The following is a 24,904-nucleotide window of genomic DNA, read 5'->3' as shown; positions in this document are numbered from 1 at the left end:
TCATACAGACAAAATGAGAAAGTAAGCAATTTTTCAGTAACAGTGTGCTGTGACAGTTTTGTATTATTACGTCTAATTTTGTAAGCAAGAAGTTTTTAAGTGAGGTGAAACTTTGAGGGTACGCAAGACAAGTCTGATTCCAGTAGTCTGGAAAGGTTGAGAACCAACCAAAGGCCCAAACCATCACCATTCTGGCTTGAAAATAGACGTTCAATTTGCATATGGGCATTATTAGAATGACTTTTCTTGTGTCCCTTTAATATTAAAAAGATCATGTTGGTGCCATATAAATAACTAATATATGCTGTGACTCTCCACGTTCCCATCTCCTAGCGAATGAGACTTGAGGTTACCCACCAGGCTGAGTGGAATTGTATACATTTGATGCTTCAGGGTATCTGTGAGCTGAAGGATTCACCTTTGCCTATCTTGCATCTGAGCTGCTGAACGTCTGGGCAGGTTTTTAGCAATTATGCTATTCCCAAAGCATCTGAAATGATGCAGCTCTGCTTGCTGGTCTAGAGAAACACCAATGACATCATTCCATAACCTTGGAGACAGATAAACAGCTCCAGCAACATCAGGTTATATAATCTTTTGGCTCTGAACTTCCATCCAGACAGCCACCTGACTGAAACCAAAATCTAATAAAGATGTAAAGGCTACAAATACATATGAGAAGAAAGGGGGAAAAGAAATTTTAACTTGAGCTCTGTGGTGTGGCTCTTTCTTTGGTCCTGGCATTAGTCTGAATGAGATGTCTTAGTTGTGGCTCACAACCTTCCCCTTTTGGACAAGTGCGACTCTGATAGTGTACGTGCAAATCGGAACCGGTCCCGCTTCATTTTTAAATGTTTGAATTGTTGTCATGTCATTTTGAAAATATTCTCTTAAAGCTGCAGGAGTGATGGGTCGATTTTAAGCCCTGTTTGCGCACAGCAACGCAATGGGCTCCTCAGCCATTGTAATGTTTGAAACTGCCTTCTCAATACACAGTTTGTCATTATCTCTGCATTAATGCTGGATTTTCTAAATGTAAAATTGCTTAGTAAATAGGCAGTTCTAGAATTTTTTATCTATTGACCAGGGATGGCTTGAACAACAGCAAGGGTGCTGGTCTTGTAGGGCACTTGACTCACTTTTGTGTTGTATTTCAGTGTTGCTGGCACAGGGGATGTTATGAACCACATTACCAATGTTGTGATCCTATTTGTTCTCACAGGCTTGTGGGGTTATGCAGATTCAGTAAGTGTCTGGAAAGTGGCCAGGGAATGATCAGATACTGCAGAAAGGTTTGCTACTGATTCAATAGATGACATCTCTCCTTATAAGTCAGTATCAAACCAATCTGCAGGAGGTGCTGTTTTTCTGATGAAGTGTAAAGCTAATGTCCTAACCACTTATCAATAAAAAGCCCATGTAACTTTTCTGAAAGAGAAGTCAGGGGGGCTAGTCCTGGTGTGCTAGATAAATGCAAACTTGAGTAGTTATGTTCTGCCTATCTGAATTCCCTTTGCATTTTCAGATGGATATAGCTTTGTTCTTCATTTCCTGATTTAACCTGTTGTGTAGTGTTGCTATATGCTGTTACAGCCATTATGTCTCACCCCATGTGTCTGCGTTTCAGGGGTGGGTAAAGTGGTCTCTGTTGAGATCCTTCAGGCTAAAAGATGACTTTTCCGTAAACATGAGACAGTCAATCTGACTCCTAACCTGCTACTTGTTTTGGATCATCTCCTTCTCCCAACCTGCTGAGTTGCTACTGAGTGAGGGAAATGGAAACCTGAATGGAAGAAGGGTTGTGCTGTAAAATTAATGTTGTTGATTATGTTGCAGTTTCTTTCACCGCAGTCAAGAGATGTGGCTGAGCTGATGGGTTACTCTGTCTGCCTCTCCAGTCCCCTTGCATGCGCTGTGAGCTCTTTCCCCAAGAGGTGCATGCAGCTGGAGATGTCTCATTCATGGTTGCTTAGGAAAAAAAAAATCAAAATCAAAATGTGTTCCCTGACCAATAAAAATGTTTCACTTCCTCTGGAGGCCCTAGAGGGCGGCATAAAAAATAACGAAGCCTGTGAGTCACTGAACACTGCCTTGCCAGCTGAGGAACGGAGCCTCCCTTTTCCATAGAAGTTTGTGTGCTGTCACTGCACATCATTAATGCTCACTGGTTTATGGCCACTCACTGTAATGTTGCCAAGAAAGAAAAAGGGCAATTGGTCCTTCTGCTTCAAAATGCTGGCTGCTTAGAAGGTGACGTGATGTTCAAGGGAAAGTTCCTTTAACACTCCATCAGTGTTGTTTGAATTCTAAAGCAGCTTCTCCTCCACCTTTTCCTCTGAGCCTTGGCAGCTCTCCTAACACCGAAGTTCCCTGGAGAGAGACTTATGGCAGCTTACAAACAGCTCCACCTAAGTTGCAAAGGTTAGGGTGGGCAAACTTCCTGCTTTATGTAGGACCCTCCCTGCTTTTTTCAGATCTGCTGGGACCCCCTTTTCATTTAAGTGTATTCTTTGCCTCAGTCCTTCTGCGTGGCGGCAAACACCAGGGGAAGAAGGGACTAGCTTATAACTGCTATGAGACCAGGCTGCTGTGATGAGTCAATGAGAGAGTGGTGAAATGTTTTCAGGTTAAAAATGTACGTTGACACCCTGTCTGATGGTCTTTGAAAATGTAAGGCACCATACAAGCATTATGTGGTAATAATTATTACATTCCTGAACATCCCTGGGAGACTGAAAGGGATGGGGGACATGAACCATAACTGTAAAAACAGTCTCCCCCACAATATCAGAATGAAGTGATGAATGGCCCTATTGAAAGAATGGAGAACAGATGTTAGTCCAGTCCATGTTTATGTGCATCATCTTCAGCTGGTTTTTTCCCCCCCTTCCTTGTAAGTCGTGCGCATCCTGCAGATCTTCAGTTCTTCCTCTCTATCATCAAGGCCGTGAAAATATATAGTCTTTTGGTCAAGGACCAAAGGGGCCTTGTTTCAGAGCCCATCCCATTACACTATTTACTTTACAAATATATATGGGCACAATTCCCTCTGGCAAAGAGTTTATAATCTAAAAAGATAAGTGACCCATTAAGGGTTGTGGGCAATGATAATCAAATGTAGATAATGTTGATATACCCATAAATTTGCAATTTTTTCCTTCTTCTAGATGGGTAAAGTTCTAAATCTCTTTACCTGCCCCTGAGTCTAGCCATCCTAAATTGGCTGATTTCTTGTAGTGGTGACAGCAGAGGTGGATCTAGAGAAGAGAGGGTCAAGTGGCTTTACCCTTCTAGGAAAGGGTAATCTAGAGAGGGCTCCCAACCACCATTGTCTCTTATATGACAGTGCATTACAGTGCCAACTGGACAGGCATTTTGAACTGTGTGCCTAATTATTTTTTTGCTTCAGAACTCTTAGGGTATGTCTACTGCAAAAACAAATAAACAAAAAAAATCTCCATGGAAGTGAGTCTCAGAGCCTGGTGAGTCTCAGAGGGTGGGTTTCAGAGCAGTGAGTCTCAGAGGTGGGTTTCAGAGCCTGGGCTCCAGACCAACTGGGAACATCTACATGGCTATTTTAGCCCCTCACTGCAAGCCCCATGAGCCCAAGTCAGTTGACCTAGGCTCTGAGACTCCATGTGGGGTGCTTTGCAGGATAAACATACGCATGAAGTTCCTATGAGTCAGCGTTTACTTGAAACCATGCTACTTGCCTTTGCCTTTTGCAAATGGTTGAGCTGTGCCCAGGGAGAAAAATGCCATTTTAATGGGCATCATTGCATAATTCATGACATAAGTCACCTCTGTGTGTGAAGGACCCCTGGCATAAATGGCAGAAACAGTTAGAAATGTGTGCAACAGCTTCGTTACGACATGGGGAGAGAGGCCCTCTGGTTTTATCTGGTGGCTTTTAAGTATGTCCTTCCAGAAAAGACCTGAGTGGAATAAGATTATAAGGACATCTTCATTCTTTATAAAATTCTGAGTTTTAAGGACTGCTTTGAATCTGAAATTGAAGGCTGAACTATAACCTTTTTTAACGGCTCTGTCTATTCTAAAACTCAGGTGGGTTTTTTTTCTTTTTTTTAAACAAACTATATTATCTGTTTGCATGATATGATTCAGATGCTAAATAAGCTGAACATTTTAATTACAAGTCCCTGCTAGTCTTAGTTGTCTTGATGATTGATCTATTCCACAGTAACCAGCGCCTTAAAAAAAAAAAACAAAAAACCCCACACCTGTTTTTGAAATATCTGTAATCTGTTCTCTGAAATGCTCTCAGAAATCAGACTCCTAACAGTGCCATACTCATACGGTGTGAGAGTGAAGGATAGAAGGGAGGCTGGAAGGTCTGTAGTGACTGATCTGTAGCGTGGTAGAACTTTCACTTTGACTTTAGGGTAAGTCTCACACAGTTGTGTTAAGTTGGTGGAATTCACCAGTGCCTTAAATGTTTGGCTCTATTTCTATTAGGGCTGTCGATTAATCGCAGTTAAATCATGTGATTAACTCAAAAAAATTAATCTCAATTACTTGCACTGTTAAACAATAGAATACCAACTGAAATTTACTAAATATTTTGGATGTACTTCTACATTTTCAAATCTATCTATTTCAGTTACAACACAGAATACAAAGTCTATAGTGCTCACTTTATATTATTTTTTATTACAAATATTTGCACTGTAAAAATGATAAACAAAAGAAATAGTATTTTCCAATTCGCCTATTACAAGTACTATAGTGCAGTCTCTTTATTGTGAAAGTTGAACTTACAAATATAGAATTATGTACCAAAAAAAACCTGCATTCAAAAACAAAACAATGTAAAACGTTAGAGCCTACAAGTCCACTCAGAGTCCTACTTATTATTCAGCCAATCGCTAAGAGAAATGTTTGTTTACATTTACGGGAGATAATGCTGCCCACTTCTTAATTACAATGTCACCTGAAAGTGAGAACAGACATTTGCAGGGCACCGTTGTAGCTGGCATCGCAGCATAGTTATGTGCCAAATGCGCTAAAGATTCATATGCCTCTTCATGCTTGGCCATCGTTCCAGAGGACATGCTTCCATGCTGATGACACTTGTTAAAAAAAATAATGCTTTCATTAAGTTTGTGACTGAACTCCTTGGGGGAGAATTGTATGTCTCCTACTGTTTTACCTGCATACTGCCATATATTTCATGTTATAGCAGTCTTGTATGATACCCAGCACATGTTGTTCGTTTTAAGAACACTTTCCAAGCAAATTTGACAAAATGTAAAGAAGATACCAATGTGAAAATTCTAAAGATAGCTACAGCACTCGACCCAAGATTTAAGAATCTGAAGTGCCGTCCAAAATCTGAGAGGGACGAGGTGTGGAGCATGCTTTCAGAAGTCTTAAAAGAGCAACACTCTGATGCGGAAACTACAGAACCCAAACCACCAAAAAAGAAAATCAACCTTCTGCTGGTGGCATCTGACTCATGATGATGAAAATGAACAGTTTCAGAGTAACAGCCGTGTTAGTCTGTATTCACAAAAAGAAAAGGAGGACTTGTGGCACCTTAGAGACTAACCAATTTATTTGAGCATAAGCTTTTCGTGAGCCAATCACTCAGACAAACAAGTTTTTTTACATTTGCAGAAGATAATGCTGCCCGCTTCTTGTTTACAATGTCACCTGAAAGTGAGAACAGGTGTTTGCATGGCACTGTTGTAGCTAAAAGAAAAGGAGTACTTGTGGCATCTTAGAGACTAACCAATTTATTTGAGCATAAGCTTTCGGGTGCTTCAGCATCCGATGAAGTGAGCTGTAGCACCCGAAAGCTTATGCTCAAATAAATTGGTTAGTCTCTAAGATGCCACAAGTACTCCTTTTCTTTTAGCTACAACAGTGCCATGCAAACACCTGTTCTCACTTTCAGGTGACATTGTAAACAAGAAGCGGGCAGCATTATCTTCTGCAAATGTAAAAAAACTTGTTTGTCTGAGTGATTGGCTGAACAAGAAGTAGGACTGATTGAACTTGTAGGCTCTAAAGTTTTACATTGTTTTGTTTTTAAATGCAGGGTTTTTTTGTACATACTGTAATTCTACATTTGTAAGATCAACTTTCATGATAAAGAGATTGCACTACAGTACTTGTATGAGGTGAATTGAAAAAATGTGTTTTTTACAGTGCAAGTATTTGTAATCAAAAATAAATTGAGCACTGTACATGTTGTATTCTGTGTTTTAATTAAAATCAATATATTTGAAAATGTCCAAAAATATTTAAATAAATGGTATTCTATTCTTGTTTAACAACGCAATTAATTTTTTTAATCACTTGACAGTCCTAATTTCTACCATTCATTTGAGCCCAACTGGAATGCCATCATCTTTCCATTCTAGTGATGTTACAGAACTAGGGCTTTGACTAGTAATCTCCCTTTAAGCAGAGTCTAGTTTTGACACAGCTACATTCAGCACATAGACTGATTTATCTCTGTCTTTCCCTGCACCTCTTAATCCTCTGTAGTTTAAAATCAGCAGTTCTTTCCTCATCAGATGTAACATTCTGTCAGCAGACTGGCAAGCATCGCAAGTTTGTTCAAGCTGACGGTGCTGCCTTTATTCCGCCCACACAACAAGAGCGTCACCTAGACAGACCAGCCTTCCTACCTAGGGACCCTGTGTTAAGGCATCAGATGAAAATTGAAAGGGTGGGGATTTGTGAGATGTTCCATTTGCACCTGGCTCCAAAGACACTTAGAGCACTCTCATATCACATGAGCTTTCTAAGATTTTGTGTGTGGTCAGAACCCAGACACGTGCCACCGTGGGGGAGACGGGCTTTAAAGCTGCGGCAAGTCCATGACTCAACAGCTGGAGCACGTTCAAACACAACAGAGCAAGTTTTCTCTTTAATAGGAAGATGGAATTAGCAATGAAAGGATTGACGTTTTAAAACTGTCAATCAGAAGTCGAGACACATGAATCCACAGCAAAATAATTTTGAGGGTTTATTTTTTCTTTGGTTTAAGACCTGAGCAGCAGTGGACTATCCAGGGAGAGGATGGAAAGCCAGCAGTTCCTCTGATTTGATTGTATTTTTTCCCTTCCAGTTGTAATAGTTCCATCAAGCTTTCTTACCCTGACTTTTTCCCATTAGCTTTAAAGCCATTTGAACGTGCCATGTCAAGAAGTACAGAATACTCACTCCGATGCACCAAAAGGGGAAGAGAGGTTCAAAAGTTCAGTGCTGATATTCTCATTAAGTGCTGCCTGCAGGTGCTTAATAGGGGTGAGTGTAATATCCTAGAGTCATTTTAAATGGATGAAGCATCGAGCAAATCCTGCGGCACTTCAGTAAAATAGTTCAAAGAAGTGGCCCCAGAGCTCACGTACTTATCTATTAAGTAGTTTAATGTTGTAGCTAGGCGAACAAAGTGCAGGAGGACAGTGTTTCATCCGCTCACTGCCATGATCATTTCCTGTTCTCCCATGTATGTTATCAAACCACGGAATAGCTGCTCTTCTCTTTCAGCTGTTTGCTGGAGAGCCATAGGACATGTTAGACATTTTAGTACTGAAGTGAGTAAAAGCCAAAGGATTTTTTCAAAGCAGATCAGTTCCACGATAGCAGATCTAGTAAGTCCCACACAGCTGTGCTTCTTTTCTTTGATGTTTTTGCCTGTATTTGTAAAAGCCTTGTTAACTTGCATCCCTCTGAGCCAGTGCATTCCTACTTGTTGCTACTTACGCATAATTTCTCTTTTGACACTCCATACATACGCAACTCACTGAGAAAATGTAGATTGTACAAATAATACTTGACTGATATGTTTGTTTGGAAAGTGACCACTTCTGAGACGGAAAACATTTTTTGCCATTCAGTATGATTAACCTCAGTTGGATTTACGAGAGTTTGGCGAGAGGTATAATCAAAGTGTTTTAGCATAGAATTGGAAATCAAGAAGGTCTGCATTCTAATTGCAGCTCCAACACTGACTCCCCTCTGTGATTTGATTGGGCAAGTCACTTCACCATCTCATGCCCAAGTTTCCCATCTATGAAATGGGGATAAAGTAGGTATTTGAAGATAAATTAGATATGTTTGTAAAGTGCTTTGAATGTAAAAAGTGATATTGTAAGTGGTAAGTAAAATTTGTTGAATGTAAGAGAGTATTGGGGGTTGGTGTGTGAGCCATTCACTTAAACATAAATGTAGCAAAATCTTGTGACCAGGTGAGTTAGGAAAAATGCTCATTGTGGACAAAAAGACCAGGTAGGAAATAAAAGTTGCATTATTTACGATCTTCAAAGTAGGACATTTTAAGGGCCTGTAGATACTGAATATCGTCTGACTTAAGCTAACAAAACTGCTGATTTACCTCATTTAAATAAAAAGAACAGGAGTACTTGTGGCACCTTCGAGACTAACAAATTTATTAGAGCATAAGCTTTCGTGGGCTACAGCCCACTTCATTGGATGCATAGAATGGAACATATAGTAAGATATATATATATATACACACACACAGATAAGTTGGAAGTTACCATACAAACTGTGAGAGGCTAATTAGTTAAGATGAGCTGTTATCAGCAGGAAAAAAAAAACTTTTGTAGTGATAATCAAGATGGCCCATTTAGACAGTTGACAAGAAGGTGTGAGGATACTTAACTTAAGGAAATAGATTCAATATGTATAATGACCCAGCCACTCCCAGTCTCTATTCTTGCTTTGTTGCAAGGATAGGTTCCTGGGTTAGTGTTTTTGTTGTGTGGTGTGTGGTTGCTGGAGAGTATTTGCTTCAGGTTGGGGGGCTGTCTGTAAGCAAGGACTGGTCTGTCTCCCAAGATCTGTGAGAGTGAGGGATCATTTTTCAGGATAGGTTGTAGATCTTTGATGATGCGCTGGAGAGGTTTTAGTTGGGGGCTGAAGGTGACAGCTAATGGCGTTCTGTTATTTTCTTTGTTGGGCCTGTCCTGTAGTAGGTGACTTCTGGGTACTCTTCTGGCTCTGTCAATGTGTTTTTTCACTTCAGCAGGTGGGTATTGTAGGTTTAAGAATGCTTGATAGAGATCTTGTAGGTGTTTGTCTCTGTCTGAGGGACTGGAGCAAATGCGGTTGTATCTTAGAGCTTGGCTGTAGACAATGGATCGTGTGGTGTGTCCTGGATGGAAGCTGGAGGCATGTAGGTAAGTATAGCGCTCAGTAGGTTTCCGGTATAGGGTGGTGTTTGTGAGACCATCGCTTATTAGCACAGTAGTGTCCAGAATATGGACCGCTTGTGTGGATTGGTCTAGGCTGAGGTTGATGGTGGGATGGAAATTGTTGAAATCGTGGTGGAATTCCTCAAGGGCTTCTTTTCCATGGGTCCAGATGATGAAGATGTCATCAGAGTAGCGCAAGTAGGCGTGTTAGGGGTGAGAGCTAAGGAAGCGTTGTTCTAAGTCAGCCATAAAAATGTTAGCATACTGTGGGCCCATGCGGGTACCCATAGCAGTGCCGCTAACTTGAAGTTATATATTGTCCCCAAATGTGAAATAGTTGCGGGTGAGGACTAAGTCACAAAGGTCAGCCACCAGGTTTGTCGTGACATTATCGGGGATACTGATCCTGGTAACTTCTAGTCCATCTTTGTGTGGAATGTTGGTGTAGAGGGCTTCTACATCCATAGTGGCCAGGAGGGTGTTTTCTGGAAGATCACCCTCTGGATTGTCGTTTCCTCAGGAAGTCAGTGGTGTCTTGAAGATAGCTGGGAGTGCTGGTAGCATAGGGCCTGGGGAGAGAGGAGAGAGTCCACATAGTCCACATAAATAGGATCCTTGCCTCTCAATGGTGGATGAGCCAGAGATGCATTCTATTGCCACTACCATTTTTTTCACGAAATCTTATGCTCAAATAAATTTGTTAGTCTCTAAGGTGCCACAAGTACTCCTTTTCTTTTTGCGAATACAGACTAACACGGCTGCTACTCTGAAACCGCTAGATTAAGTATTCTAATTGCAGTGTTTGCCTGGCTATTTAAAGGACTTTGATCCATGCCTTCTCCTGTCACATGTGAATGTGTGTGTAAAACCCTGACATGCTGTGCAAATTAGATACCACTAGTGTCTTTGCGAAAGTAGAGAACAAAAGCATTCTTGACATTGCTGGGAATTGCTGCCCACAGTGACTTTGAGCACTCTGTGGGGCCTGGGAGTGTTTGAGTAGGGAGACCCCCGTGGATGTAAAACAATGACGTAAATTGTTGCTAAGTCAGGATGCCAGCTGCTCTGAGCGATATTTCAGGTCGATTGATGTATGTCTGGGTTTGCCTGCAACAGCCAGGGATCATTATGTGTTCCTCGGTGGATTTAAAAAAACAGAAATTAAACAGCAGCTGGTGGCACAGGATACGCTTTGAAAAACACCTAATTGAGAACAGTTTTGCCAATCAATCGTACACTTAAGAATTTTTCCTTCTCTTCAGAATATTCCCCTCTCCCCACGTAGGACCACATCCAGTTGTCATGTGTCTTTATTTTAAAGAGGAGTTCCTCTTATTCCAGTGCCAACTTCTAGTCTGAAGTTCTGACCTGTTGGTAACACCCTAATTGTTTCCATAGCAACCAGTTGTGGTACCATAAAATACTGCAGCAAAAGCAAATGGATTATTTTAAAAATATGCAGTTTTTATGCAACTAACTGTATTAATAAAATATTTTCCCAAGGCACCAAGTCTTAAATGTTTATAGGTGTCTTTAAGATACCATGAGCCTTAACTTAGAAGGTATAACACGAAAACATTCAGCCCATTCTGTTAATGACACGTATGGAACCCAGCCACATCTAGCCAGTTAGACATAACTAGGCTGAGTAATGAATAGATTGTTCTATGCCCTGTCTCATGTGTAGAAATGTACTGGTGAATGGAACCACCAGAAACACTGAACACCTGATTTCCAACTTTTCTGGCCTCTATAAAATCCTTAAAGGGCATAATTTTATGTTACATTGACCTTTGTCTACATTCGACCAGACTGATCTCTGACTTCATTGGTGTCACTCCCGGGGTAGACTTGCTTATTGCATTGAACCAGTCTTGGGTTATGAGGTTCTCATATGGTGTCTTTTATTGGTTGAGGGCTGGAGAAGTTGGGTTTTCCTTTTCATTTGCTGTTTTACTTGAGTGCTTGGTATGGATGAAGGAATAAAACAGGTGGTGCCTCCCATGTTATGAATATAAATAGCTGAATATTCTGCCTGTATTGTAAAGCTGTATATTATAGTTATAGCTTGAGTGGTCTTACTCCCCCACAAAAAGTTCCTGTGTTACTAGAAGGGAGAGAGATGTAATTTGACCTGTCAAATTCAGCTTCTCAAAGTTTACATTTAGTTTAAACACCCCTCTCCTATGGGAACAACGGATAGTTATTTTTAGTTTCTAAAAGATCTTAACTCTGACCTCCTAGTTTTCTGAAGTTATGAGTGACTGACTGTAAACCTTTCTTGGAAAGTTGAATCTGCTATCTAATCGATTGACTGGATTTCTTTTGCTCACACCACTTTATCTAGTAGGTTTTTTCCTTTCATTCCTTCCTTCCTTCCTTCCACTGTTGCATAATTACGACCATACTTGGTCAGACCAAAGGTCCATCTAGCCCAGTATCCTGTCTTCCGACAGTGGCCAATGCCAGGTGCCCCAGAGGGAATGAACAGAACAGGTAATCATCAAGTGCCCCATTCCCTGTCTCTCATTCCCAGCTTTTGGCCAACAGAGGCTAGGGATACCATCCCTGCCCATCCTGGCTAATAGCTATGCATGGACTTATCCTCCATGAATTTATCTAGTCCTTTTTTTGCTCTGTTATAGTCTTGGTCTTCACAACATCCTCTGGCAAAGAGTTCCACAAGTTGACTGTGCGTTGTGTGAAGAAATGCTTCCTTTTGTTTGTTTTAAACCTGCTGCCTGTTAATTTAATTTGGTGACCCATAGTTCTTGTGTTACAAGGAGGAGTAAATAACACTTCCTTATTTACTTTCTCCACACCAGTCATGACTTTATAGACCTCAATCATATTCTCCCTTAGTCATCTCTTTTCCAAGCTAAAGAATTCAAATTTTATTAATCTCTCCTCATCCTGAAGCCATTCCATACCCCTAATCGTTTTTCTTGCCCTTTTCTGAACCTTTTCCAATTCTCATATATCTTTTTTGAGATGAGGCGACCACATCTGAATGCAGTATTCAAGATGTGGGCATACCATGGATTTATATAGAGGCAATATGATATTTTCTGTCTTATTATCTATCCCTTTCTTAATGATGCCCAACATTCTGTTCACTTTTTTGACTGCCGCTGCACATTGAGTGGATGTTTTCAGAGAACTTTCCACAACGACTCCAAGATTTTTCTTTAGTAAGAACTAATTTAGACCCCATCATTTTATATGTATAGTTGGGATTATGTTTTCCAACATGCATTACCTTGCATTTATTGATTGAGTTAATTGGTATATGAAAATGAGGATGGAAAGTTGAAAGATGTTTTTATGGACCATTCAAAGGCACACTGGACACTTTAAAATCCTAAAAACTTAGGCCCAAATTTTCAAATTTAATTAGTTAAAACTAGGCACCTAAATAAGTGACTTGATTGTCAGAGGTGCTGATCACCCACTGAAATTAATGGGAGCTGAGTGGACTCAGCAACTTTGATAATTAGTCCATTTTTATTTAAACTGCTTGATCTGGTTTTGGATGCCTGTAATAAGTACCTACATTTGAAAAATCAGAAGAGCCTTACGTTTTAAAAAATTCCTGCAGTGTTCTGATGCTAAATTTTACTTTTCACCAAATATGCTGCTTCATATTTTGCAACTTTATGAACTTGGACAAGGAGCATAGACTGGTCGGTTTCTCACTTTTCTCCCCTACTTTGTTGAGTCAGTTTCATTTTCATTTACAGCAAGCAGGCTGTAATGTTTAGGTTGCACACACTATAGAGTGTGTGTCTGTCTGTTGTGGGGGGACCCAATTTCTACTGAGGTGTTTAAGATACATTTGACTGAAATATTTCTCTTGGTCTCAGGTTTTGTAAAAGCTTATTTCTACAAAGAGTGTATTTTTGGCCTGATAGTGACCCTAGAATGTTTTGTGGCGTGGCACATTTGTGTTCAGACTTAGTACTGACAGGAGACAGCTACTAGAGATCCAGTTACTCTACTAGAATAGATGGTAACCAGTGACCACTGAGCATCAGCTAACAGGGTGCCTGTAAAATTGTGACACATTACTTCATTAGCTGGAGTTTTTGCTCTGGTGAAGGTGGGAACAGAAGAAACTAAAATCTGCTTTCCTGGTGGTAATTAGTAATGCTTAATTCTCTTTAAAGGGAGGCGGTAAACCCAGGTGCTTTCCCCGGAGTTGCAGTTAGTGCTTTCTGAATGTAGAAGCAGTGCTAATGCAGCTATGTGGTATTTAGCTGCTGAATGCTAGATTTGACTCAGCAGCCTACTCTGTTTGTAGTCTCCATGCTCGTGAGAAGGTGCAGCACTACGCACATGGGAGATGTCGCTGTTATTCATTACGACCAATGCAGTCAATTCCCAGATAAGCCAAAAGGGCAAGGGAAGGTTCAAGGGAAAGTGTTTACTTGTGCAGATAATGTACTTGAAGGCAAGTTCACTGTTTGCTGTCAGAGTTGTCTGGCTCACTGAAAGAGCAATTCATATCTTTCCTATTAAAATCTGTTTGCTCAAAATACAATCCAAGTTGCTCAGTGCCAGGAAGACAGCTTACAGATTCTGTTCTATTTAGCAGCACAGCTAAACCAGGGGTGGGCAAACTACGGCCCGCGGGCCGAATCCGGCCCCTCAGGGCTTTGGATCTGGTCCGCAGGATTGCCCCCTGTGATGCTGCAGGCCCCTCGCCGCTCTCAGAAGCGGCAGCACCACGTTCTTGGGGGCGGGAGGGGAGGGGCAGAGGGCTCCGTTTGTTGTCCTTGCCTCCAGGCACTGCCCCCCACAGCTCCCATTTGCCGGGAACAGGGAACTGCAGCCAATGAGAACTTCGGGGGAGGTACCTGAAGGTGTGACAAGGGCAGCACATGGAGCCCTGTGGCCCCCGCCCATCCCCCAGGGACGTGGTGCCAGCCGCTTCCCAGAGCAGTGCGGCATGGGGCCAGAGCAAGCAGGCAGGGAGCCTGCCCTGGCCCCGGTGCACGCTGCTGCCACCCCAGAGCAGGTTTAGGTAAGTGGCGCCAGGCCGGAGCCCGAACCCCTCCAGCACCCCAACTCCCTGCCCTGAGCCCCCTACTGCACCCGATGCACCCCAACCCCCTTCCCTGAGCCACCTGCCGCTGCCTGCACCCCAACCCCCTGCCCTGAGTCCCCTCCTGCACCCCAACCCCTTTCCCTGAGCCCCCTCATACACCCCGCACCCCTCTTCTGCCCAAATCCCTTGCTCTGAGCCCGTTCCTGCACACTGCACCCCCTCCCACACCCCGCACTCCCTTCTGCATCCCAACCCCCTGCCTCGGCCCTAGATACAATTTGCCCACCCCTGAGCTAAATAGTTAAAAATACTCATCAGAAAATCTCTGTGACCGCATCATAGATCTTTGAGCCTTCCATTTTTCAGACACTCACAAACCTGAAAAAAAGTTGATTTCCACAATGAAGAATGTGTCCTCCCATGAGGAAACTACTTTACTCAGTCCTCTAATTAAACTGCTTTAGGGTGCACTTGTCTGGAAGCAATCTATCCCTTGTGTTCTAATGGTCCACCCTGACATGTAGGCCGCTGTTTGAACTGAAACCCTTTGGAGATATGAAGATCCAGGTTTTTGGGCAAACTAGTCATACAAAACCATTCAAAGGCCTTTTTTCCAGGGGATAGACAAATGGACTGAACTCAAGAGACCTTGGTTCTGTTCCCAGCATTGCCACGGGTCTGCCGGGTGACCTTGGGCAAGTCACTTCCCGTGCCTCAGTTTTCCCATCTGTAAAATGGGGGGTAATGATATTGCCATTCTTTGTAAAGCACTTTAAGATCTATTGATAAAAAAGCGCTGTATAAGAAGTAGGCCATCATTATTACTCTGTTTCTGATGCAGTAGAGTAAAAGCAACCCCATTGTCTTTTCCGCTGCATTTTAGAATAGCTGTGTCTGGGGCGAAACAGAGAATGGTGGTGGTTATTACACTTGGAAATGTAGTTAGAATTCACATCACTCTATAAATTTATCTGTGCTACTTTGTATTTCACAGTCTGTTCTTCTAGAGAATTTTGTAGCACAACCTGCCTGTTCCCAAAAAATCTACTCCAGCCTAATAATGCATCTGCGTGTGCTTCTTTCCAGATTCTCAGCGCTCCCATCTCTCCTCTTTCACCATGAAGTTGATGGACAAGTTTCATTCACCAAAAATAAAGCGAACGCCATCAAAGAAAGGAAAACAGGCTGACCTGACAGTGAAAACGCCAGAGAAGCCAGTGAACAAAGTAAGCAGCTGAATGGTACTGTCTTGGTAACAGTCATGCCAGTTCCCTGCCTGTTGAATAGTCTGTACTGTAACTATACTGAAATCTGCTGCTCTGGCATTGTTGCTCTTAGTGCATGGGGCTGTGTTTCCTTCAAAGAATTTTACAGTTTCCTGAGGTACTCTTCAGAGTTCCTTTCCAGAGGAACCATATAGATGGTCCTTTGTATGTAGTGAAGTTGACTAAAGACACAAGTAACTTTCCTTTTGAGATCTTGATGAATGTTTCTTCCATGAGCGTTGAAATGACTCGTTGTGGAATGCAGCTTATGGCCTGACATTCCCTCCCCACACATGCACACCCTATAGTTACACTTACAACTCCCAAATCACTGCCTGACTTCAGGGTGTGTTCCATTAAAATGCAAGCAGATCCTTGAAGCCTGTCCAAAGATGTCCTCAATCTCTGGTGACCTCAACAGAGTGAGTCAAACAGATGTATTCAAACAGCTGCTGACTTTCAGCCCACCCTTCCTCAAACCTAAGCTAGCTATTTCAAGCCTTATAAGAACTGAGGCTGCCTTTCTTTCAGGAGGTAATAGCCAGCTGGCTACCAAAGTATTGCCTCCACTTCTATTCTGACCTGGTTGAGCAGAAGAAGAATTTAGCTCTAGTATTGCTGAGATTTCCAGGTTTCAGGTGTAGAATTCAGTCCCAGGTTATTAAGAAAAACTAGGATTACTTGTGGTAACTTCTAAGCCCCACAGTTGCTGTTGAGAGACCAATTCAGTGTAGCATACCACCTTTACAAACTTGGTTGGTTTATTCCTAGTGAGGCACAGCAGGATTTATACAATGGGGTTGAGTGGTGTCTAAAAATGAGATAAGGTAATTGTATCCTAGTACTCTTTATCACCATGTAGAAGACTTGGGTTTTCATTCTCTGGGCTGGATTTTGCAGTGGAGGCAGGGTGTCTGCATCTTGGGAAGATGTGCAAGAGCATTCACACCAGATTGCTCAGGAGAGAGGTTGACTGTCTTAAAAGGGAGTTACGTCCACTATTGAGGGGAGGAGTTGTAAAGCAGGGGAAATTATGAGGGTCTTCAGGGTTCTAACTCATCCTCAGAGTGAGAGAAGGAAAGAATGGGCCTGTAACAGCCCTCTTGTTGAGAAAAGGGTACAACCTCTTACTTGAGAGAGAGAGATGGAGGCAACTTGTTTACAATCCTCCTTGAGAGCTGCCTTGCTAAGATGAAAAATTATTAGTACTTATGTGGTGCCCTGCAGCCCAGAAAGTGCAAATTTTCACGCAGATCCCAGATTGTATAGATACCAAAGAAATCTTTGTGACACCACAGAAATATCCAAACCAGTCCTAATAGTTTTCTTTAAAAAAGCAACCATCTGCCAAGTTTCAGCTTTGAATGAATGTAATGGCCATGGCAAAATGAAGGTTTCTTATGGAGACTCATCTGGGCCCCTCACTGTGGTGATGCTACCAGGTTCTACTCATATTGGAGCTCTGACATTGAATTCTATGATGTAACTTTTTACTTTACTTTAGGTGTCCATTAGAGCAGAAACCATTTTATAAATGGGGGGAAATTTTTTTTCCAAAAATTTGTTACATTTTTTCCTCGAGGAATCCTCCTTAGAGATTATATTATTTATTCCAAAGAGATTATAGGAAAGTTAATGTATAGTGACTAGTTCAAAGGGTTATTATGTAGAGCATTTTTGAGCTCTGTGTACAATCCAATGGGTTATTTACTGGGGAGAATTTGCGCTATTTTATTTGTATTGATTGATTCATTGACAGGCATGGTAAAACAGTGTCATAGCCTTTCCTTTTAATTGATATCTGACCACAAACAGATTAAAATATATTGGAAATAGAAAAAAATATATATTTGCATATGAATGAAAGGCAAATTTCTTCTGCATTATGTCCACCAAAGAGCTTAGAGAACAATATTGGGGAATGACTGACCAGGAATCTGCTGAACATCTAAAAATATTTGTTACAAATCTAGGCGCTGGAATTATGGGGAAAATAAAACTCACTTGCAGTAATTGCTCAATAGGAAAGACAGCTGAGTTGCTGTTCATGCTGGGTAAATTGGCTATTGTTGGTCTGCATTTAAACTGTAAAACTTGTGAAATGTTGATCTCAGGCTCAGTCCTAATCCATTTTAATGACTGTCTCCAGCTAATTGATTAGTTTGATGGTAGCCAACTGATTAGCTTTGTGGGGGGAGGAAAGGGTGCCACTGGGTCATTATTACAGAGTCTAGATAGAATATAAGGAGAAGCTGACAAGACACATGATGTCAAAAGACAGACTGAGTAGATTTCATATCTGTTCGTGGGCATATACTGTCTCTTTAAATCCTGGGGCTAAGTCTCCTACACACAGTAGGTAATCTAGCTAGAGTAGAAGCAACAGTACCAAAGGATTAAGTGTAAATTAAAGAATATAGCAAAAACCTATCCAAGTATTAAAAGGATGGTTTATTCCAGATCTAAGAGTCAAATGTATGCTGTCACTTTAGCCTATTCAGCTCTATATAGGTTCTTACACTGCGCTCATCACCAAAGTATCTGAGTGCCTAACCCTTTCTAGGGCAGCTGTATCTCATACATAATGCATTTGTAATGATTATTTAAGGGAAACCTTCCAAAATCATGCAGAGATATATCTGCATGTGTCAGTCAAGTGCGGGGGTGAAGGGACTTATTGGTTTGGCTGAGTAGTAAATCCATCCAATTTAATGCCCCAAATGGAAATTGCTGGAGCAAGTGGAACTGCTGTTTTAGTAACTCCAGCCGTAGTAGATCTGTTCTCTTGCCAGTATAAATTCATTTATGGGGCAGGTCCACCACAAGTGGAATTTGAAATAAGAGCTTAGTTCAGGTCCCCTGCAGCAATAAGGATGGGGCTTATCCACCAAATATCCCTACAGCCAAGATGAGTGAAGCCTAAGTTACAGCTCATAATGCCTTAGAGCATTTAGACATTTTAGGAGCATTAATCAATATCCATCCCACCAGCTCTCCCTTTACACATCATTGCCCATTATTCCTTGTCTCTAGATTTATAATTAACCCCAGGGGAGACAGAGTTTCCACCATTTGTTTTGGGCTTATGCTGGTCTGTTCAGGCTTCTGAGTGTCATGTTGATGGATTTGGCTTCATATTCTTCACATGAAGTTGATCTCTTGTTCGAGCCTGCTGCATACCAATATGACACCTGGTGTTTGTTTCTGTAGTAAGTTTGTTTTACATGATGGGTTTATCAGCCCCATGCACAACCGTCGGTCCACGGTTCCTTATTCATTATTCCGCGCTGCCCAAATGTGGACACTTCCCCATCTGCCAACTGGGAGGGATGTGCTTGGTAGCTCTGGAAACTGGTGGACACCCTATGCAACTGGCGGTGCAAGAGGATGAAGAAGGAGGCAGAGTGGCTAAAGAGAGAGAGGACTGGACTGGGCTTAAGAGTACATAAATTCTATTCCAAGTTTTGCCATTGGCCTGCTGGTAGACATTGGGCAAGTCATTTTTCCTCTGTGCCTCAGGTTCCCCATCTGTAAAATGGGGATAATGGTACTGACCTCCTTTGCAAAGCCCTTTAAGATCAACTGATTAAAAGTGCTATATAAGAGGTATTAAATAATAATAAACTTGCCTAGTGATGCTAATACATACGTGGAAATTTAAGCTTGCCTTCTGCAAGGTCAGGTCAGTTGGAACAGCAGCTGAAATAAAGCTAAGGGACCAAGTTCATGTTACTAGCCAGTGCTGCTTACGAATGTCTCATCCGAAGAAGTTTGGTCTGCTGGTCCCGTTTTTCAGGAAAGCTGCAGTTTAACAGCTGAAGGGACATGGGGAGGACACAATACCCATAGGTCATTAATTCTTGAAGCTGAATTTGCTGAAGGGATAATGGATGAAACCTGACGCTGTTAAGCTCTCTGCTCCTTTACTAGCAATGTTTAGTAGTTAATTTAGATCTCCCCCTCAGGAATTTACTGCCAGCATTAACAGACCCTTAGGCATGCTCTAGCAAACTTTAAAAAATATCCTTTACCAGAACTCCATTAAACTGGCATATGCCACTTCTGAATTTCCTTTTCCAAAATTGCTGAGTGCCAGAATGTTGGAGGCATTCTCTAAGCTTTTTCCAGTTGACCCCTTCATTCCTGCCCAATTCATTCATTGATGCCAAAATCTCACATTTGTGGTGTGACAGTTCGTCCCCATGGGAAAATGAATGATTTCCTTCATTCCAGCAGCTTTGCTGAGTGAATAGGGCTTTTTATTTATGAATGGAAGGGTTGAGACTAGAGCCCTTACTCACATGAGTAGCCCTATTAAAGTTAGTAGGATTACTTGGGATAGGACTGGACACACATTTATCATTGTAAATATCCATGATGGAAGTGAAAATATAGGAGTTTGGTTTTTATCATATTTGTTTTGGGGGTTTGCCTAATTGTGGCGTTAATTTTCTCGCTTTTTTCGTTGGATGACCACTTGCACTAAAATGACTCAAAGTAACATTTTTCAAAAGCACCTAAGCCCCATTTTCAAAAGCAACTAAATCATTCTGCCCCCCAACTTCCAATGAAACCGAATGGGTTGTAGGCTCCTAAATCACTTAGGTTTGAAAAATTTATCCTGAATGTGTTTACAGCTCTGTTTCATTTTCATGATGTCACTGCATTGCATCTTTTTCTATTATTAAACCCCCACAAAAGGGAAGATCAGCAGGGTTCAAAGAGCATAGTTGTTACCTAACCATTGGCCACTTGAAAATAATTTTTGATTTATGATTTAAAAATAGAGCACACACTGTGTTTACGTTCCCTTACTTAATTAAGTAGATAGAGTTGTGATCAGATTGGAAAAATTCCTACTGTACTGAAACCAGCTGTTGCCATCCCCTTTCTTGAATCATTCTTCCCATCTGCTCTTAGCACGTGTGCATGTCTCACCTGGAAAGTACAGGCTCTCTTTGTCTATGCTGACTCCAAAGCAGTGTGATAATTCATCAGTAAGGTGGGAGTTGTGCTTAAAAATGACTGAGCTAAATTTCAGTTTGTACCCAAAATCTTTCTCAGAACTTGCCCATTAAAATAAAAAGTCAAAGTCTTTGCTACGAATAAATGAGATACTGATTATTTTCCTAGGAGAGTTGGGATTAAACTTGGAAAAGTTTGTGGAGAAGGAAAGCCCATGTGTGCCTCTAACACAGAAGGTACATCTTGTGCATTGTTAGTTTTACTGTATACCAGGTGAATTAAAATAACTTTCTTTAAAAGAACGTGCGCACACACAAAAAGACATTCTGTAATCTCTTCTTCCCTTCTGTCCCCAACCTTTTTCCTTTAGAATTTAACTTGGCTTGAGGAGAAGGAAAAGGAGGTTGTAAGTGCATTGCGCTATTTTAAAACCATTGTGGACAAAATGGCAATTGACAAGAAAGTACTGGAGATGCTGCCAGGTTCAGCAAGTAAAGTGCTGGAGGCCGTCTTACCCCTGGTCCAAGTAGACCCACGGATTCAGCAAAGGTGAGTTTCCTTTGGGGGGATTGTGATGGGGGAACTCCAGGCAATTTGTATCGTTTTGAAAAATCATGACGCACAAGTGGTATGAAATGCTGCTCTTGCTAATTATTAGTAAAAAATAGTGGCTGATTTACAAGGCACTTTTCAAACATAAGTCTAAAGGCAAGTTCCCTGCTGCAAAGAGACTACAACATACAGTAGGTAAGACAAACCACATATTGGACGGCAGATTAGGAAAGAGAGAGCAAAAAGAGTTGGTTTGTGAGAAGAAGGAATGATTGATTCCTAGAAGTGAGTTTGAAATGGGAGAGGACAGGGATGTGGGGCATGGTTTCAAACATTAGAGACTTTTAGTGGAAGAAAGTTCATTGCTTGGTAGCAGGCAGCTGACATTCACAGAGATTCTGCATCGGATGCTGTGTTCTCACTGCGGCTAGTGTCATTAGCAAGCCAAAAGCAATGAGGGCAGGCAGCATTTGGCTGCAAGTGAGCACATCCACAGTGTATTTCCTTTATGCGTGAAATTCTTCCACCTCTGCATTAGAGCAGCCTTTGACAAGTATTGTAAATTGCCCGTTTGGACTTTGTTGAGTCAAAATTCAGAGCTGGTGTAAGCAGATGCAACTCCATTGACTTCAGAAGAATACGTGGTCTGAATTCATTCCAGGGTGTGCACTCCTCTTTAGTAGATTATCTCTGACTCAGTTCAGCATTAAGTCTTACACAGTTGTACAGTGAGTTTGAGGCCAGAAGAAACCTAGTGACTTGCCAAGGCCACCAGCTCAGCTTGGATTATAAGAACTGTGGACTCTTCAAGCCACAGGCCAGAGCTATATCTGCTAGATTACATAATTTTCCAGACTTCTGGAGCAGCTGCTTAAAAAACAAACTGCAACAAAACCCACCATTAAATAACGTTGTATAAACAAAACAGCACAAAAATATATTGGAAAGTGCAGATGTGTGAGTCCTGAAATCCTGAGAGATTTCATGCTGTTCTTGTGTATTTGCCCACTGAATATCTCCAGATGCCGCTACGTTTTTCATATAGAATGCCTCTTTGGTTTTATTTTCAAGAGCATTTTTGAACTATTGCTGGTACCACTTGTGAAGCCTCGGTTACAGATGAGTCTCAGAGGCTGGCAGGAAAAAGAGGTGATGTGATCTTCAGAGATGAAGAAAAGTAACAGTATCCCTTACAGCGCTACACTCTAAAGCCAGCCATAGTAAGGGTGTTACTACCTACTCTGCTGAGAGCCTTCAGAGTCTAGGGTTTAACTGGGTTTAGCGAGGGAACATCTTGGGAAGAATTAACTTAATTGGAGTTATAGCAAAACTGAATTTGGCACTTGGTTATTAACTTCCGCTAGTTTAGGGGAGGTATCACTCCTGGATGAGAGAACATGGGCTAAACCTGTCCTTATTTGCATAAATCAGGCACAGTAAGGCCTTGTGAAGGAAAAGGACAGCTGGTAGGAGTGGAGCCAGCCTGTTGACAAACTGTATGTTCCATTCTATGCAGCCGATGAAGTGAGCTGTAGCCCACAAAAGCTTATGCTCAAATAAATGTGTTAGTCTCTAAGGTGCCACAAGTCCTCCTTTTCTTTTTGCGGATAACAGACTAACACGGCTGCTACTCTGAAACCTGTAGACAAAGGTGTTCCTACTGTACCTGGCCATTACGACGGGTCGGGAGAAAATGGTAAAGATCAGAGTGGCAGCTGAGGTAAAGGAATACCATTTTAGGTTTAGTTGGTAGAGCTACAGAGAGCAGTAGCTGTTGAAATTAGAATATTGGTCAGGTTTTTTGGGACCCAGAGTTCCTTTGGCTGCTATCAAGTTTCCCACAGCCATTAAATTTCTGACAAGCACCTGCTTTCACTTAATCAAATAAAAAGTCCCCTAACTTGTGTCAAGAGATCATGTAAAATGTCAGTGAGTATCTTTAGGATAGAAAATGTCATCTTTATGTAGTCAATCACTTTCTGATTCATGTCTCCATAGGGCATGTGTTGAATCAGTTTACCTTACTGGGGAGATTGAAATGCAGAATATGTCTTGGAACACAAATATCCTCTGAGCTGCCCTCTCAACCCCAGGCAGTTAGATGAGGAGATCTGGGAGCCGGATGTCAGAATCTAGCCTTTCAGCAAGGAGCTTCTATGATCAGTATGGGCTATCATCATGTGGTCTTTTTCACTGAGTAATGACCTCCTCCTGTAGACAGTGTGTTAGGGCAGGAATCCTTTACGCATGTTCTAGCGAGTTTAGCCCCATTCAGTATGTGAAGATTTGGCAGTCACATTAAGCCGCGTCCTTTCATGCTGTACCTACGTATCTTACTCCTTTCAAGTAGTGGCAGGGCACAAAGGGAGATTTTGATGTTCAATCCCCCTCAAGAAAAATGCGCGAGGATGGGTTGTTGAGCAAGAAAGCCATCCAATTGTTGAATTCCTTTTTGGTTTACAGGAAAGTATTTGCATCAAGTCAAAAAAAAATTCTATCTAGTACAAAGTGGGCTTTTCAATTACTGCCTTTTTAGAAGGAAGTGGATTGAAGATTAATGGTAAAGAAATCAAAGCCTTGGAAAGAGTCAGGGGAGGGTAGGTCTACTTCTACTTCCCAGCTAACTTCTCTTGAAACGAGACAGAATACTGACAAGCACCATAGTTCTGAAAAATGTACTCTCCATTCTTTGCAGTCCTCCCTTTGAAGTTTTAGAATAGTTCATTACCCACCTAGGGCTTGATTCTACAAACCTCATTCACCCAAGGAATCTCATTGAAGTTTATGGGCTTGAGTCTCCTCTCAGTAACACCAATCATTACAACACTGGAGATACACCAGGAGAATCAGGCAATTGGGAACACTTATGTGAGTCAGGATTGCAGGATCACATCCCTCTGTTGTCCTGATGTATCTTGAAAACATCTTTCCTGTTTGTGATGAAGCTTCAAATTAACATGTTTGTTAAAAATGAATATTAGGTCTTTATTGGAACATCATCAAGTGTCCGCACACCTTGTTTATTAGCGAAATGGACATTTTCAGAGATGGTAGAGCAAAGCCTTATAAGTAGTTCTGTTACAATTTTATTTAGTTCTTCCTTTTCCCAATAATCTTTTTTTTTCTTCACAAAAATGTCTTTAGTGCTATTCTACCTTTAAAAAAGCCAAAACTGAAATTCATTCACTCAGAGCATTTCAGAGTTGGACACAGCGTTGGAAGAAAACTTTTCATAAGGATGGCAAGTTTAGTTCAACCCCTCCAAGGATTAAGAACAATGAGAAACTTATTCTCAAAACTATGAAAACATGCCTTAACACCATTGTTTCAATACCTACTTGAGAACTAGTAGTGTGACTGCAAAAGACGTGAAATCCATGCGTCATCTTGGTCCTAGGTAAACACAAATTCCAGAAGAGGGAGTTAACAGAAGAAAAATTCAAATAGGGCACAGTGGAATTTTTACCTTTTGCTAACGCACATTTGTTTAAAAATAAATTCTGGGATTGGCAGTAATTTCTCTATTAAGATAATTGTGCCATATTTTCATTTTATTATCTCTTGAACTCATTTTTTTCCCTCCAGTTCTGCCATCTCTTCCTGCTATAGCCGGGTGTACCAGAGTCTGGGAAATCTGATTCGTTGGTCTGATCAGGTGATGCTGGAGGGGGTGAACTCAGAAGACAAGGAGATGGTGACCACAGTGAAGGGTGTCATAAAAGCTGTTCTGGATGGAGTCAAGGTATGATATGCTAGATACTGCATGCTATAGAGAGTATAAGGTATTCATCTTTTCTAAAAGATTTATTTGGAGGATAAAGACAACAGTTTTTAGGAACATGTAAAACATAAAAATCCTGTTCTTGACATGAATAAATTCTTAT

General features: G+C 41.4%; 1 protein-coding gene across 1 annotated transcript in view; it reads left to right on the top strand.

Annotated features, from left to right (window-relative positions):
* RAPGEF1 (Rap guanine nucleotide exchange factor 1) overlaps positions 1-24,904 on the top strand; it is a 120,608-nt gene that overhangs the window by 31,859 nt on the left and 63,845 nt on the right. Inside the window, exons 2-4 of the mRNA XM_084649744.1 lie at positions 15,325-15,464; positions 20,839-21,017; positions 24,606-24,762. Coding sequence (XP_084505870.1) covers positions 15,325-15,464; positions 20,839-21,017; positions 24,606-24,762 — 476 coding nt within the window. The remainder of the gene's footprint in view (positions 1-15,324; positions 15,465-20,838; positions 21,018-24,605; positions 24,763-24,904) is intronic.

The sequence above is a fragment of the Lepidochelys olivacea genome (assembly GCF_965140295.1).
Source record: "Lepidochelys olivacea isolate rLepOli2 genome assembly, chromosome: 16".
Lineage (NCBI taxonomy): Eukaryota > Metazoa > Chordata > Testudines > Cheloniidae > Lepidochelys > Lepidochelys olivacea.
The sequence above is the reverse complement of the archived record's forward strand: the minus strand, read 5'-3'. Positions and strand labels throughout refer to the sequence as shown.